Source organism: Fukomys damarensis, unplaced genomic scaffold (genome assembly GCF_012274545.1).
Source record: "Fukomys damarensis isolate Sample0158 unplaced genomic scaffold, DMR_v1.0_HiC HiC_scaffold_38, whole genome shotgun sequence".
Lineage (NCBI taxonomy): Eukaryota > Metazoa > Chordata > Mammalia > Rodentia > Bathyergidae > Fukomys > Fukomys damarensis.
In genome coordinates, this window is record NW_022900950.1 from 34,686,830 (window position 1) to 34,703,357 (window position 16,528).

The 16,528-nt window shown below is 42.5% G+C and overlaps 1 protein-coding gene across 1 annotated transcript in view; it reads left to right on the forward strand.

Annotated features, from left to right (window-relative positions):
• Window positions 1-16,528, forward strand: part of LOC104862195 — a 149,939-nt gene that overhangs the window by 116,000 nt on the left and 17,411 nt on the right. Inside the window, exons 18-26 of the mRNA XM_010623960.1 lie at window positions 2,137-2,243; window positions 2,325-2,404; window positions 3,109-3,163; window positions 3,889-3,934; window positions 5,101-5,160; window positions 8,103-8,269; window positions 13,205-13,299; window positions 14,950-15,008; window positions 15,409-15,550. Of these exons, the coding sequence (XP_010622262.1) occupies window positions 2,137-2,243; window positions 2,325-2,404; window positions 3,109-3,163; window positions 3,889-3,934; window positions 5,101-5,160; window positions 8,103-8,269; window positions 13,205-13,299; window positions 14,950-15,008; window positions 15,409-15,550 (811 nt within the window). The remainder of the gene's footprint in view (window positions 1-2,136; window positions 2,244-2,324; window positions 2,405-3,108; window positions 3,164-3,888; window positions 3,935-5,100; window positions 5,161-8,102; window positions 8,270-13,204; window positions 13,300-14,949; window positions 15,009-15,408; window positions 15,551-16,528) is intronic.

The following is a 16,528-nucleotide window of genomic DNA, read 5'->3' on the forward strand; positions in this document are numbered from 1 at the left end:
AAAAAAAAAAAAAAAAAAAACCATCTGATCTTCAACTATAATACATATCACCATGCGTTGTAGAACTCTAGGTTATATGCAAATGACTGACACCACTAAGGTTCTATTGCAATATTGTGAAGGACAGGTGGATGTAGCTGAGTGGTAGACCTCTGTACAAACACTGAACTTGCAGGAGGAAGGAAGTACAGTGGGCACCCCTGAAAATCTGCTCTCCGTAACTTGAAATGCACAACAGTGAGAGGTGCATTCTGGCTTTTGGCTTGGGGATCCAGAGCTTTCTCTTGAGTCGGTGGAGTTTTCTCTTTTACAAAGGAGCAAATTAGAAGAAACATGCAGCCCACAACAGGGCTGAGAAAGGATACAGTCCTCTTGTGAGTCCTCTCAGATTGTTTTAGAGATCCTTGGTCAGCAGACTTTGGATGCAGGCTTTAGAAAGCCTACCCCAAAGGAAGCACTTCTTGGAGTGGACTCTTACCTCATCCAGTCATGGAAGAGAATGCTCAACTCTCTCAGGCAGGATCCTTATTCAAAGGTATCTCAAGGGGTAGGACTGAAAGAAAGTAACTGCAAGGCTGGAGCTTGTTAGACTGAATAACATCTTAAGGCTGAGAATTTAGAAGAAATACCTATCCCAAAAAAAGGTCATCATTCTTTTCATCTTTGCCCTGCTAGTGAAGATATGTTGCTGCTTAAAATTCAATCCACATCTACTGTCTCTGCATCTAGATGGTCAGAGTGGTGCCCTATGCTTTTGAAATATTTCAACTTCTCACTGTTATGGGCTAAACTGCATAACCCCAGTTTCCTGAGTTGAAGCTCTGACCCGTAGGACTTCAGAATGTCACAGTATTAGGAGACAGAACCTTTCTCTTTTTTTAACTAATATACAAAAACATCAAAATTACACATATTAGTAGGAGCAGTGCATTGTTTTAATACATATATACATTGTGTACTGTTTAAATGAGGTTACATAGATCTATCTCCTCAAATATTTATCATGTATTTCTAATGAAACATTCAAATCCTTTTTTCTTGATTTTTGAAATGTACAGTACATTATTGATCTATATTTATTGTCACCCTACTGTGCAATAGCTCACCAGAGCTTCTTGCTCCTAACTGTAACCAATTAATCTCCCCAACTCTCCATCTTTTCTACTCTCCACAGCAAACATTAACTCACCATTCTACCCTCAATTTCTATGACATTAACTTTTTTATATTCCACATATGAATGAGATAATGTGGTACCTGTTTTTCTGTGCCTGGCTTATTTCACTGAACATAATGTTCTCCAGTTCCACCCATGTTGTTGCAAATCACAGGATTTCATTCTTTTTATGTCTGAATAGTATTTCATTCATGTGTGTGTGTGCATGCACATGAATGTGTGTATACATTTCTTTATTTTATTCATTTATCAGTTGATGAACCCTTGGGTTGATTCTATATCTCAGCAATTGAGAATAGCATTGCAATGAACATAGTATAGATGTCTCTTTGATGTATTGATTTCATTTCCTTTAAATATATACCCAGTAGTGGAGTCTCTGGATAATACAGTGGTTCTATTTTAAATCTTCTAAGGAAGATCCATGTTATTCTCCATAATAGCTGTTTTAATTTGCAATTGCACCACCATCAGAGTGCATGGTTTCCCTTTTGGAGTAGGTCCTCTAAAGAAGTGATTAAGTTAAAATGAAACCATTAGAGTCACTAATCTGTTCTAACTAGTATCCTTGTAAGAGGAGATTAGGACACAAAGAGACCACATAATTTAAGGTTATGCACAGAGGAAAGACCACATGAGGATACAGTGAGGAGGTGACCATCCACAAGGTAGGGAGAGAGGCTTCAAAAGAAATCAACCCTACTGACACCTTGATCTTGAGCCTCTAGCTTCCTGACTGCAACAGTACATTTCTATTGTTGAAGCTACCCCTTCTTTGGCATTGTTGTGGAAATCCTAGAAGTGAATACATACAGGTAAGGCATCTTGTAGTTTCAGTATCTATGCTTTCAGGGTACGCTTTATCTGTATTAGCTATGGAACTAGACTTCTAAATGCCAACACCCTTTAATTAAATTGACAGTATCTCTAGGTCACTAGTTTTCAACATTTTTGTATAGATGGTGAAAATATGGGACTTTGAAACAGGAAGACAGGTATCTGAATTCACTGGGGCTCATGGCCATGCTGGGATCACTTGTCTGACCTTTGACTCCAGTGGAAGAAGGTATGTACCTTTAGAGTGCTGTCAGTCATTCAGCAGGTCCATGCCTGCTGTGTCACCCCAATGGAACATTCTGTTTCCTAGATTAATTACTGGAGGCAGAGACGGCTGTCTGAAAATATGGAGCTACAACAATGGACATTGCCTGCACACCCTAAAACAGGGCAAGTTGTGCTGGGATATTCCTAAGTGGTCCTCATAAAATGCTGGTGCAAGTTTAGGCCTTTATAGTGAACATAAAACAAATCAAATGAGAGAACCTAAGATTTGTGTAACAGCCCCACATTCTTTTTCTCTGGCCTTTCATATTACCTAATGACTCTGACACCTTGATCTTGATACATGATATCCACAGGGATGCACTCACACTCATCAAAATCTAGATTAACAAACTGAAAGCGAGTTTCTTGTTACCCACCCCCAACGCAGGCTGTTCACTTCATTCCTTCATTCACTATGTCTGTTCTTGGTTAAATTTCCCTGCTTCTGGCCTATAAAAGTCCTACATGGAAGGCAAACATTTTTCCAATGTCAGAGCGGGATAAATGAAGTCAAAGTAAGACAAAAAGATCAAAATCATATGCTTAAGCCACAAGCCTGTAATTCCTATCTCTGTCTTTGCTTTCTGTGCAGTAAGTGCCACAACGCTGGGGGGCTGCCAAGTCAGGGCAGAATCAGCACTGCGAGGCAATGAGGGTGCCCCAAATCAACAGTGCTTTCATGACCCGAAACACTTTTAACTGTGGTTTTAAAACTGAAAGATAAATAGTGCTTCCCCCTAATATCAGTTAGATTTACCCATCTGTGTTGATTCAAGAACTAACAAGAAAAAAAATGTTTGCTATAAATGGCAATGTTATCTTTCTAGATGCAAAACAAAGTGAACTCTGTGATTGCACCTACTTGGAAGTGCACCAAAACAAGTGAGTTGTATTAGTCTCGCCTGTGAGAGAAATTAGATTTAGTGAGGTGTTGTGTGTTTCATTTTTCAACACAAAGCTTGTCCTGGGGGCAGGTATGAAAAAGACTCAGGGAATTTTCCAGAAGAACATGTGTCAAAGCATTCCCGAGGAGCCCAGTGACCTCCTAGTGGTGATGTAGGCAAGGAGGGTCTGCCTAGAGTATTGGAGCCGTTCTCTGCACGTTTTGACAATCACTTAGAAACAGAGGTGGAAAATTCTGTAGCTTCCCACCACATGCTTTATTAAGGAATAAATTGGAGCCTAAATCAATTAAATTCAACCACAACAAATCAAAGGACAAAAGCTCAGTAAATTCCCTTGTGAACACTGAAAGGTTGAAGCCATGCTCGGTCAATTTCTGTACATTCCCTTTCCCTGTGGCTCTGCCATACTCTCTGGATCAGGTAATCCTCACGAAGGCAGCTGTTTGGCAGAGCCTCTGTGACATACTACGTGGTGGGCTATCATAGCTCTGTCTCCTAATCCTTCAAGTACCATTTAAAACATTGACCCTAGCTTATCAAATCACACTCCCTCTCATTCTGCATAAGAAATAAAAGAGCTTATATTCTTGTTCTCTTCATTTATCACATGTATTAAACTAAACTAAATATTAATTCCACAGAAAAAAATTAAACAGATGAAAAGCTTAAGTACTGAAATGTAAAATTCTATTGTTGTCCTAGGTGTATTATAGCTGTTGGATGGGACAGAAGAATAAATGTGTATTTTGTAAGTGAAATGTGCAAAATGATGCTATTTCAAAACCCTCCTTGAGACTAATACACACACACACACACACACACACACACACACACACACACACACACATACACCTGTGCGCATGTGCGCACCTTCCTTTTAAAAATAGATTTTGGAGTGCCATTTCTATCTGGTACAAGTCAAGTTCTGATATAAAGGTTCACTTCCAGTATTTCTCTTTCTTTTTTTCCCCCAGTTTTCACCCTATGTTTCCTTCCATTGGCAGAAGTGCTAGATAGAAATGCTGTTGGGACCACCCACAGAAGGCATCCCTGGGAATCCAAACCAGACTGTGAGCGGAACACCTGTAGTTCTGCACTTGCCTCTCCCCTTTTGCCCATGTGGTGGTCCCTCCTCCTGAGCAGCATGCCAAGCTGCCTAGTTATACTGCACATGTGCGCACTCCAGGCTGAAGATTAACCTTTCAATTATCCAGCCTTTACTTCATTCTTTCAGCCCCTTTCTTGCTCTGTCTGGATGCCTTAGTCCCTCTCTAAACAGAAATAGGAAATGAAATGCCATCCATGAGCAGATCTACAGAGAGAAAATTATTTGTTATGGCTTAAGAGTTGGGGAAGGGGATTACTGAAAATGCTGTCTAAAACTAAGTTTTAAAATCTTCCCAGGCATTTTATTTTCCCTGCTTGCTGTGCTGGGTGGTCATAGATTTCTGGATGTTTTTAAACATTGCAAGTTCTTTATGCATCCAAAAGTGCACTATGTTTTATAGCCTAAGCTTTGTATCCTCAGAATGATTCGAGAGATGATGACCTGGGAAGTCTTGGCACTGAATTTGTCCTTTGGTATTATAGGTTCCTTGGGCTGATGGCTTTGGTTTTAGTGCACACAACAGCTATGGGTTTTATTATGAAGGCAAAACTATGCAGCCCATCCAAGGAGAGCTTGTCAGTTGACATATGATTTGCTGAAATGCAATCACCCAAACGTCAAGCGTGGATTGCTTTTTATTCCCCCTGGCACTAAGGGAATTTGCTTTGACATTTCAAAAATCTGCATCACTGGTGGGGTGAGGGTAGGGTTATGAAATGTGCCAACACCTCCTCTCTGAAGTTGTGAGTGAGTTGGCAGCTCATTTTATTGCTTGTACAACGTGTCCTCTTTGGCTTTGGATACAGGATGCACCGCATGACTTTCATCACTTCTGGAAGCCACAGCCACACTGGCAGGATGACCTGGTAAGCCCTAGTCTGCTGTCTTGCCTTCAGAACACACAGTGGCACATGAAGAGGATCTCCTTGGGCCTGCCTTGAGTAGTCACAGTGTCTCAGGAATCTCTTCTTTGACAGGATTTATTACCAGGCCCAGGCACACTCAGGTCCAGATATCCCTTCTTTTCTGTGAAGGAGGTTTAGATAACCTCATGTTTAAGCTGGAGCAGAGACCATGCATCTCCACACTCCAACTGGGAGTCCTAAAGTGATGAAGGCAGCTCAAGACAAAGTGTGGGAGTGATTTTCCTCAAGGAAGTATTCACTTCTGGCTTCTCTTTGGAGGGCCAAATTCTGTATTCATAAGCCTAGCCTGTGGCCAAAAGAGGCCAAAATAGGGGACTGCTTATACTTATTATTGGGACTAACTAATGCCCCCAACTTTCCATAGCTTCCTAGGACTTAAAGATCTTCCTGAAAATTATCTAGATGCCAAGCTGGTAAAGAAAGCAAAGTCAAGAAAGCAAAACTGCCAAGTCCCACTGTGCCACTGCCCCATTCACCTATATACCCTGTAAATATTACAAAAGATAGAGTTCGCTAGAATACAAATTCCATGAAGACAGACCTAGGCCAAAGCTTGACTTTATAATAGTTGCCCAATAAATGTTTTCACTCAACAAGCATTTGCTAAGTGCCTCTGGCCAGCTAAGTATGTGTTGTTTACTAAAGATACAGGGATGAACAAAACCAGGTACAGTGCCTGTGTTGTTCAGAAGTGTGTAGTTTAGTGGATGTTCGATGAAAATGTGAAGTTTTACACAAAATACCCAGAGAAGTCATGCCCACTGTGAGAGACATCTTGTATGAGCTCCCTCATGGTCCCTCAATCTCCTACTCACTCAATGTGTTTATCCAGCACTTGCATAGTGGACAGGTGCAGATGACACAGCCATGAATAAAATGTGATTCCTGGCCTCCAGAATCTCATAGAATGGCAAGAAGATGAACAACTGAGGAAATAGTAGCCATGCAGTATAGATGAAATAATAGTGTATAAAATAGGCCATATTATAATGTAGAAAATGCTGGAGGAGCACAGAAATGAGAGCCACTAACTTTGTTCTGATGTCACATATGTTATTAAAAGACTACCAGAGTTTTTCTCCAGAAGAGGAAGGTAAGGTATAGCAATCCAGCTGAGAAAAGAGGCAGTGTGAGCAAAGCTTGAATAAATAGAAGCATGGTGTTTGGAAGGGACAGGAAGAATTTGAGAAGCAGGTGCACTGATACAGGAGGGAGATGAGGCTGGAAAATTAGAGCTTGAATGATATACTAAAGTATTATCTTGGTCCCCCTGGACTGCCTTAAAATGATGTCACTGTTTGGGCCGCTTACGCAGCAAATTTATTTCTCACAGTTGTGGCAGCTGGAAGTCGAGGAGAGATCAGGGTGCCAGCTAAGTCAGGTTCTGCTTGTGTAGCTTTTAGATGGTCACCTTCTTGTATCACAGAGCAAGAGTGAACTGCATGTCTCTTCCTGTTCTTATTTGGACCCTAATCCCAACATAGGGACCCATCCTCATGACCTTGTCTGGCTCTAGGGCTCCCTAAAGACCCTATCTCAAATATCATGACCTCAGGTGTGAGAACCTCAAAATGTGAATTGGAGATGGGGGACAGAAATACTCAGTCCATAATAGATATGTGTACTTTATTCTGCAGGCAGAGGGTCCATGAAAGGAGGAACCGTCCTAATGTTCATACACTGCAGAGGGGTGGCATGGGAGTGGGATCTGGAAACACAGGAGCTTGGGAAGATGGCCATTGGCCCCTTCTTTTCCAGCAGACTCACAATGTCACCATCTCAGCAGTGTTCAAGCAGGAGGGGAATCTTAGGTGATCAGGGACAGGTGCTCAAGGACACTCTGTGGCAAGTACATGAGGGCAGGCTTGAAAGAATATCTTCATGACAGCCAAGAGAAGCCACTTCCCTTCACATAGTAACTGCCCTGCCATGAGAGACTCTGAACTCTGTAGCATTGGTCTTTGATCCATTTTGAATTCTTATCTTTCTTAAGCGTTCATGTAGAGGCACAGTGACTCTCAACAACTAGGCCACACACTGAGAGGTCCGACAGGAGATTTTATTAGGGAAGGCAGGTTAAGGAGAGAGGAGAGAGGGAAAAGAATAGAGACAAGAGAGAGAAGGAGAGAGAGGAACAAAGAAAGGAAGGTCTTTTTATTGTTTTGGGGCTGGGCTATTGCTTATTAATGAGGAGCAGGCTACCTTTAACCGATCACAGGCCAGGTTGCCTTTTATGGGTTCTGTCCTGCAGAAACTCAGGTTTAATTCCTCTGGACCACTGTGGCCTTGGGGAGAGGGAAACTAAAGATAAGAGCATGAGGTCATTTTAAGAGACAAGAAGAACCAAGAAAATGCAGCCTGTGATGGCAGCAACAGGTTCCTAACAGTTCGTATCCAAAGCTCTTCCTTTAGAGGACAGCAGTGGTTTCAATTCCTCATAGCACATACATGTTATCCACTTTGTGGGACAGATGGGAACCCTGCAGAGACTAAATTACAATCCACCTTACCTTGGAATATAAACCTCTGGCTACTGGAAAAGCAAATGACCTAGCCCAGTTCTTGGGTTCTGTTGTTCCATTTCCATCAACATTTTAGGCTAGTGAGGTGAATCATCAATAATATGCTTGCCAACAGTATGGTAAGGTATGGAAGCTGCTGAAAATAGTACTTTCCTAGGAAAGGTAAGGCCCTATTAGGTGATAAAGCACCTCTTGTGTGACCTCAAGACAGACCATACATGGAGGTTCCAGGTGAGCTTTTGATGTGGGCAACCATAGAAAGAGGAGCCTCTCCAGAACACCTGTTTTAGGGATCAAGGAAATAAAGTTAGGTATGGGTGATCTAGGGTTTTATTTCTTAGCTTTTGTCCTCTTTCTCAGAACCATGGGCACAAGGAGGATATCCTTTGTGTGGTACAATGCCCACCCTTTCTTCTGGCCACCTCCAGTTATGATGGGGAGATTATCATCTGGAATGTCATTTCAGGCCATGTATGCTGCAAACTAAACACTCCTAGCCCCTCGAATGTCCCGGATCCTCGAAAAGGTAGGTTAAGAGCAAGCTCCAAACCACTCAGCACAGGGTCTAACCTGGCAAGTTGAAGGAGTCTCAGTTTTGGACCACTTCCAACTTAGAAAGGCTTAGCCTCTTCTCAGGTTTGCCTTGCCAGATGGAGACTCTCAAAGAGGGAAGGGAGCTCAAGTGATTGACTAGCTCAGCTCTTATCCCCAAACACCCGTCTAATGAAGCCCATCTCACAGGACAGCCCATGACTTCCAGGAGCCCTTTGCTTCTCCACCATCAACCAAGATGATGTCTCCACCCACCGAGCCCCTTTTGGGGCTCAACTCTTACTTTTGCTTCTCAGCTTTGTATTACCATTTATCATATGTTTCCTGTACTCAGCTAGCAAGCCTGCTCCCCCTAAACACACATTATCTCTCTCTTTTTTTTTTTTTATACTGGGATCAAACTGAGGACCTTTCACTTGCAATTTGCAAGGCACGCAGCAGAGCCACTGTGCTAAATACCCTGCCCTAGACATCACCTGTTGGTGCCTCATCCAACTGAAAGTCTTTAGGCTTCTATGCCTTCCTCATCCTTAGCTCCCTCTGATGAGCCATGACTCACCGTGCTCCCACATGGATCTGTCTTTGTAGCTTGCATATTATATTGAAAAGTTTTTCCCAGCAATTTGCAAGGCACGCAGCAGAGCCACTGTGCTAAATACCCTGCCCTAGACATCACCTGTTGGTGCCTCATCCAACTGAAAGTCTTTAGGCTTCTATGCCTTCCTCATCCTTAGCTCCCTCTGATGAGCCATGACTCACCGTGCTCCCACATGGATCTGTCTTTGTAGCTTGCATATTATATTGAAAAGTTTTTCCCACACCCAGTGATTAGAGGTTTGTCCATTTTTTTATTGATACTTATGAGCACCTGACATGTGCCAGGCACAGTGCTACCGTTGGAGCTTAGGGCTGGTAATCCCTTGCCCTTCAATGCTAATAAACACAGGAAACAAATGGAGGATTCAGATTTCTATCAGTTTCGTTGTTGATTGTACAAGATTGGAAAATTGGCTGGAACTCCCAGCCAAGAGGGCTTTCTCCCTACCGCTGCCCTCCACCTTCAGAGTCTGGACCTATATTTCCAAAGCAACAGACTACAGACACTCTTCTATCAAGAGCCGAATAGAGGAGATACAGGCAGTTGGGCATTCCCCAAGGGCCAGCCAGCAAACCCTTAGAAGGCCTCATGTTGCAATATATCTATGAGATGTTTCTATGAAGCTCTTTCTGAGTATCTACGTTTTTCAAAAATGTATTTCCTTAAAGGTTTGTTTTTATTGCCATTAAAGTGAAAATAAAGTCCCTGGCCAAGATTGTGATGTTGACCTTTAGTTCTAGTGTAAACTCCTATTTACAGCAGCATTTAGTGCTCAAAGTTAAATAACTATTCAGTGGTTTGGGGAAAACCTTCTTCTGCTCCAGTAAGGCAAAGCCAGCCATTGTCACCAATAGCTTGTACTTCTGCCTTGCCAGAATTGCCATATGAGATGGGAATATGTGAAAATCCACACCTTTCCAGGAGAGAATAGTGCTGGCTCTTCTTGAAGGTTGATCCAAAGCACAGTGCTCATTTTTACATCGGATTTGTTAAGAAGTCACCATACTATTTGGAAAACCAAATCACCTGACCAGCTTTTCCAGGGAAGTCATTCTCAGGGAAGGGGGCAGTTTAGAAAGGCAAAATCAGATAAGCTGAAAGCAGTCTTTCTTCCAACTTTCTAACATTTGAGCTTGAGTTTTCCTCATAGGGAGTATTGTTACTTCTTCCCCCACATCAAAAAGAAAGAATATAAGTATAAAAGAGAGAGACCAAGAGCCTTCAACCAAGCTAGAATCCAGAAAATTAGTGAGCTTACTCCAAGACAAGGGTGTTTTTACCTGGAAAACAATATAACGATGTTTGTTGAGTATCTGTTATATGTCAGTCATTTTTCCTACATACTTTAAATTTTTTTGCTCATTTAGTGCTTCCATTGAGCCTGAGAGAGAGGTACTATTGTACTCATTTTCATAAATTAGGAAACTGAGTGGTGGAAACAATAATTAAGTAACAATCATTATAACAGTTGCCATTTGTTGAGTGACTTTATGCCAAGGCTCTTTGGTTTCATTAAATCCCATCAGCCTTCCTAGCAAGGTTACATAGCACTAATCATATAGAGTCTCATTTGATCCACTTTAAAACTCTGTGAAGTAGGTGATGTCCATATCACAGATGAAGAAAATAAAGGAGTAGGGAAGTGAAACATTCCCTCAGGCCCCACAAGGCTAAGTGGGGAGCCAGTATGCATGCCCATTGTCTGTACCTCTTCAGCCTCTCCAGGGGAGTGTCTGCAAGTGAAGGAGTTCATCCTTGTTGTGTCTTCCCTTTTGTATCTCCCTGCCTGGTTCTCCCAAGTCTAATACACCCAGGAGCCCAATAACCAACAGTGATTTACAGTTATCCCATATCGCCATTAGTGCTTCCAGGCATCAGAAGGACACTGAGGCCAAGGAGTCTGGCAGGAGCCACATTACCATATTGGTGTCCCTATGATCTGTCTTTTAGATGACTCAGCTCCCTAAGAACAATCACAAAGTATATTATTAAAAGTATGGGCTTTGGGGGCAAACATGAGGGTTTCAGTTTCATCCACTCTACTAATAGTTGCATGGCCTTAGGCACATTATGATTCTTCCTAAAGAGCAGGTTCTCCTGTAAGAGCAGGAGAACATTTAAGAGCATTTTAAGCCTACCCAGGATTGAGATCATAGCACGTGGTCATGTTGAGGAAGTGCCTACTTAGTGCCTGGCTCATAGAGCATGTCCATGAAGTCGCCAGTCCTGGTTGTAATTAATGCTCCGTGGAAGGCAGGGCTTGAATCTGCTGTGTCCACCATGATTCCCGAGTGCACAATGTGATGCTGAACTCATAGTCAGGCCAACGTAAGAACTGTGCTATGATTAACTCACAGTGATGAGACCTGCAAGCACAACTTCCAGTATTTAATTCCAAGACCACTTCTATAATTTATGGAATTTGTATCTTAGTCTAGTCACAAAATACAATAAACTGGATGACTTATAAATGATAGAAATTTATTTCTCACAATTTGGGAATCTGGACTTCTGAGATTAGGGTGTCGGGATGGAATAGTTCTTTTGAGTGCTCTCTGCCAGAGTACAGACTGCTGACTTCTTGTATCCCAACATGGAGGAAAGAACAAGACAATTTTCTGAGTTCCTTTTCATAGGGGTGCTATTCCCTTGCCTGAGGGAAGGTTCCACCTGCCTGACTTCATTACCTTCCAAACCCCTTATCTCCAAATACCATTCTGTTGAGGGTTAGTATTTCAACATATGGATATTGAGAGATATTTAAATATTTGATGCATAATAACATCTGATTTACATATGACTGTCCATTAGCCCTCCAGTCTGAATAGTTGCCTCTGGGGCCTCTGCTCAAAGAGAATCAAAGGAGGAGATTTCTTTGTCTAGAGTCCCTGCACCCAGGTAACAATGTTCTTTGTGGCCCCTCGAGGTTTGAATCTAGGTAGGTGCACATAATTTTTATTCAATAACAAATATTTGAGTGCTCTGCACTAAGCACTCTACAAGAATTAGAGACAAGGAGCAAAAGGATAGACATGGGGCTTGTGCTGATGGCACCTGAAGCCTAGTAAATGAGGGAAGACCAAGGAAGCAGGACTAGGTGAATTTATTTTGGATGAGGTTGCATTGTGAAGATCTGCGGCTGACACTTGCCTTTCCTACAACATCTGCTCAATCCACCATCCATTCCACCTCTCAAGAGTGCACAGTAAATGCAGCTCCCTGGAGAGCCTTCTCTCCCTTCCCGCGTGTGCTGGTGGTGATTTGTTCATTTTTAGAGGTAGTTCTCACTAGTCTGCTTCAGGTCTCTTCTTCCACTTATTCCTTCTGAACTCAACGTGATGCCTGGTCCCTAAGACATGCTTAGTTACAGATGAAAAACGAGTGAAGAAAGGAGTGAACATCTTATGATCTTACACAAATCTTTTAAATTGTCTAAATTTCCCTCTTCTCTTCTGACAGCAGGAGTGATAATCCATCACAATGTAGGTCAAAGTTTGTGCTTTTCTAAAAGGTGAATTAGGGAGGGGTAGGGGAAGGAAAGAAGGAAAAGGAAAAAAATATGAGATAAGAGATAAATGGAAACAAAGCTTTTGCAAATAGGGAGGGGTGAAGGGGTTGAAGGGAGGGCAGGGGAATGGGAAAAAAATAAGAACCAAGATACATCATGTAAAGGTACAAGATCCGGATGATGAATGTAAATGTATTGTACATCTAAAATGTACCAAGTTTATTCACTAGTTCAATCCCCAGTACAAAAAAAAACCCACAGAATTTAGGAGAAAAAACAGTGAATTAAAGATAAATTGTACTAAGCCAGGCATGGTGGCGCATGCCTGTAATCCTAGCACTCGGGAGGCTGAGGCAGGAGGATTACTGTGAGTTCGAGACCAGCTTGGGCTGTATAGTGAGTTCCAGGTCAGTCTCAACTACATAGTGAGACCCTGTCTCAAAAAACAAAAACAAAAACAAAACAAAACAAACAAATAAAAGATAAATTGTACTGTTCCCTTTTCTTTTTTTGGTGGGGTGCTGGGGATTGAACTCAGGACCTTGCCCTTACAAGGCAGGTGTGGCACCACTGAGTTAAATCCCTGGCCCTAAATCATACTGTTCCAATCCAGGAGCTCTTAGAGAGGGCCCCCTTTGGGAAGTGTCTGGAGGGTTCTGGGCTAAGCTCCTGAATGTTCACCTGCTTGGGTGTCTCAGATCTCTCAGCCCCTCCCTCTGGTCTATCATCATCCATCAGGATAGAGAGAGAGAGAGAGAGAGAGAGGAGAGCTATGAGCTGCATGATTTCTCCTTTGTTTTTGGTCCCAGATCAAAGTGTTTCCTGCCTTGCCTTCCTGAAGACCCGGGCAGCCAAGCTGGATACAACTGCTGCTTCCCTCGTTGCCAATGGACCTGGAGGTGAGGCCAAGCCCCATGGTAGCCACCACCCCTCATTTCTAAAACAACCTCCTTCTAGACCCAAGTTGGGCCCTAAGCTTCACTGCTCACCTCATGCTACCTCCAATTTTCCCAAAGGAATTATTATCTTTAGAGCCCAGGCTAGCACCACTACCCACCCACCCAATGCTCTGACCTCAGCACTGCCCTCGAGGATAGCAGTGATGTGAGGAGCAAGGACCTCCATCTCACTTCTGGTCAAGTCACCCTGCTCCCCTCCTGCCTGCCCAGAGGGTTGGCTGAGTGCCCAGGCCACTTGCAGGTGAAATGGGCCACCAGCAATCCCCAAAAGAGGGTGAGACCCAGTTAAGATGCAAAGTCTCACTTCCACTCCACGGAACGTTTACAGACAAAAAGGCCTCCACAATGTTGGGTCCTACAGCCCAACGAGGCTCCGGGAGCTCGACGGAGGAATGAGAAACCCAGGAAGGAATACACCAGGCTAGATAGTAAATAGGCCTTTATTAGTCTGGCCAGACGGCGCTCTCAGAACCAAGCAGCTGGCTCAGAGAGGCGCCAGCTCAGGGGCTGAGGTCCTTTTTATAGGGGGGTAAAAAAGGGGGGTTAACAATTTAGGCTTGCAGGCAGGGGACAAAGGTCTGCTGATTTGAGCTGGTGGTCAGCAGCGGCATACTCGGCAGTCACATATTGATGAATAACAGATACCACCTATAGGATGCTTCAAAGGTTACCAAGACATTCCGGATGAGCAAACAGTTTGACAATTAACTTGGGGTCTCTCTGTCTAGAGCCATTAACTTACATGTTAATTCGGATCCAGACTTCAAACAGTACAAGATTGCCTTACATTCCTAGGCCAGGGTTAGAACAAAGGTCGGGCTATGGCTACAATGGGAGGGCATTACAGCACTGTCTCATAGGCCCTTTGTCATTTAGCATGGGCTTGTAATTTAGGTCTTACACCAGAGAACATAGCCTATCAAGTTAAATAAATACCAAACACAACCTTTCACACACAGACGACTTGACAAAGAAGCCAAAATTTTGAAGAGGAGCAAAGAACCATGTAAGGAAGAGTTGGCAGAGGGACCTCAGGGATCAGCGCTGGAGCCTGCTCATTTTATGGAGGAGGAAATGAGGGCCCACTAAGGGTTAGAGAACAGAGTCCCTGGTCCAGACAAGATACGAACTAGCTAAGTGGCATGAGCCAGATAACATGACCTCCAAGCTTCCAGTGTAACAAAAGAACCCAACCCAAGTCCAGCTCAAAAGCTCTGGAATTTTAAGTAACATTGCAAATTAAAAACAGCCACCTGTTCTGTTCTTGTGGCAGGGGAAGGCACAGAGCCGAGGGCATTTGATCACAAGGTATGGGTTTTTTCTCTTGCTATTGAGAGACACCCCATTGTTCATCCTCATTGTCCCAGCCCCAAAACTGCAGGCCTTACTGAAACCAAAACCCACAAACAGGAAGACTCTCCTTCCCAGTATATGCTGATAATTATAACTGATCACAGTAAATCAAATGAAAAGAAAGAAAAGATCTTTACCCCTGTAGTGAAGCCACAGTGGCCTCAGCACTAGCTCAGAACCTCAGCCTGGGTGGACTCAGTGCAAACATTCCCATCTTTCTGCTTCTCTCTCTTCCAGGTTCCGTTACCTTCTGGAGGCTGTTTGGTGTGACTGGCCTTTTTGCAAATTTCACTCCTGTAAGTTAGGCAGCCAACTGGTTAGCTTTCCAGCTATGGGTTTGGCATTTTGTTTTGTTTTCTCTCTCTCTCTCTCTCTCTCTCTCTCTTTCTTTCTTTGTTTCTTCCTTTCTTCTTCTTTTTTTTTTTTTGGTGCCAGGGATCGAACCTTGTGCTTGCAAGGCAGGCATGGTGCCACTGAGCTAAATCCCCAGCCCTTGTTTTGTTTCTCCACACTAGACTGACTAAGTAATAGAGCAACTGTACCAGGCTCCAAGCTTTTAGTATTATTTGTCTTCGTGGCATTTCTAACTCACTGGAAGAGTCACAGGAGATCGACTAGTTCTAACCATCCACAAAGCCTAGCATTTTACTTGCCACTGTGTGCATGTTTCTTTCATGATTGCCATGTGTGTCTCAGTCCAGAGGAAAAGCCCAGGTGAGCAGCATCGCGGTGACAGCAGGAGATGCCCTTGTCTACCTGGCTGATCAGCAAGGCTTTGTGCACATCTATGACATCAAGGAGTATGGACTGTGGGGACCAGAGCTACAGCCTCCCAAGAGTAAGCCATGAATTTCTTCATTGTTAAACACTCTGGTAGGCAGAGCTTTGGTTTTAGTGCAAGATTCTGCCTTGTAAAATTAAAATGTACCAGTGAAGAGGGATTATCTTTAAATCCTTTCAAAGCAGATGTACAGGAAAATATTTTAATGAAAATATTCAGCAGAAAAGTGGGCACACGTACACTTCTGAATGGAGGGTAAATTGCTGTATGCTACCTGATTGTATGTAGCTAAAGCTTTAAATGACAATTCTGCTTCTAGGGGTTTGGCTAAAAGAAGTAATAAATGTACATGTTTGCAGAGATTTAGTTATATGATTGTGCACTAGTATATTGTTTACGAAAGAGGGAGGAAGCAGAGCAAGCTACATGTTTATGATGGTATAGTATATTGGAATATTATTTAGTCATTAAATAATGATGTTGTATAAGAAAATGTATTCATGGGACAAATATTTATGATAAACGGTTAAATAAAAAACAGCAGATTATATAATAGTATTACAGTAAGATTCTGTCTTTGTTAAAACAAAGGACTACATGCAAGACTGGAAGTCTAAAAAAAATGTACAAGAAGGTTTTAAATAGCTTTCTCTCTTTGTAGATGAAGTTACATTTACATATTTATTTTCTTCTCTTATAGAAAGCACTCTTTTTAAATTTCCCTGCATATATATTGCTTTTGTGGTAACAAAAATATGTCTAAAATTTAAAAACCTTTCTATAACTATAAAACTTCTCATTTAGAAAAAAAATAAAGCAGTAGAAAGTATTGGAAAATTAAGTTGCTTTTCTGACCACTTCTATTTCCCTAAACATCATTTTTTTTTTCTTGATACCAGGAATCAAACTCAGGACCTTATAGTTACCAGGCAGGTGCAGCACCACTGAGCTACATCCCCAGACCCCTAAACTCCATTTTTATTTCCTAGTAAATCTGTTAATGAATTTGAATTTCCTTCCAGAAGGTTTTCATAT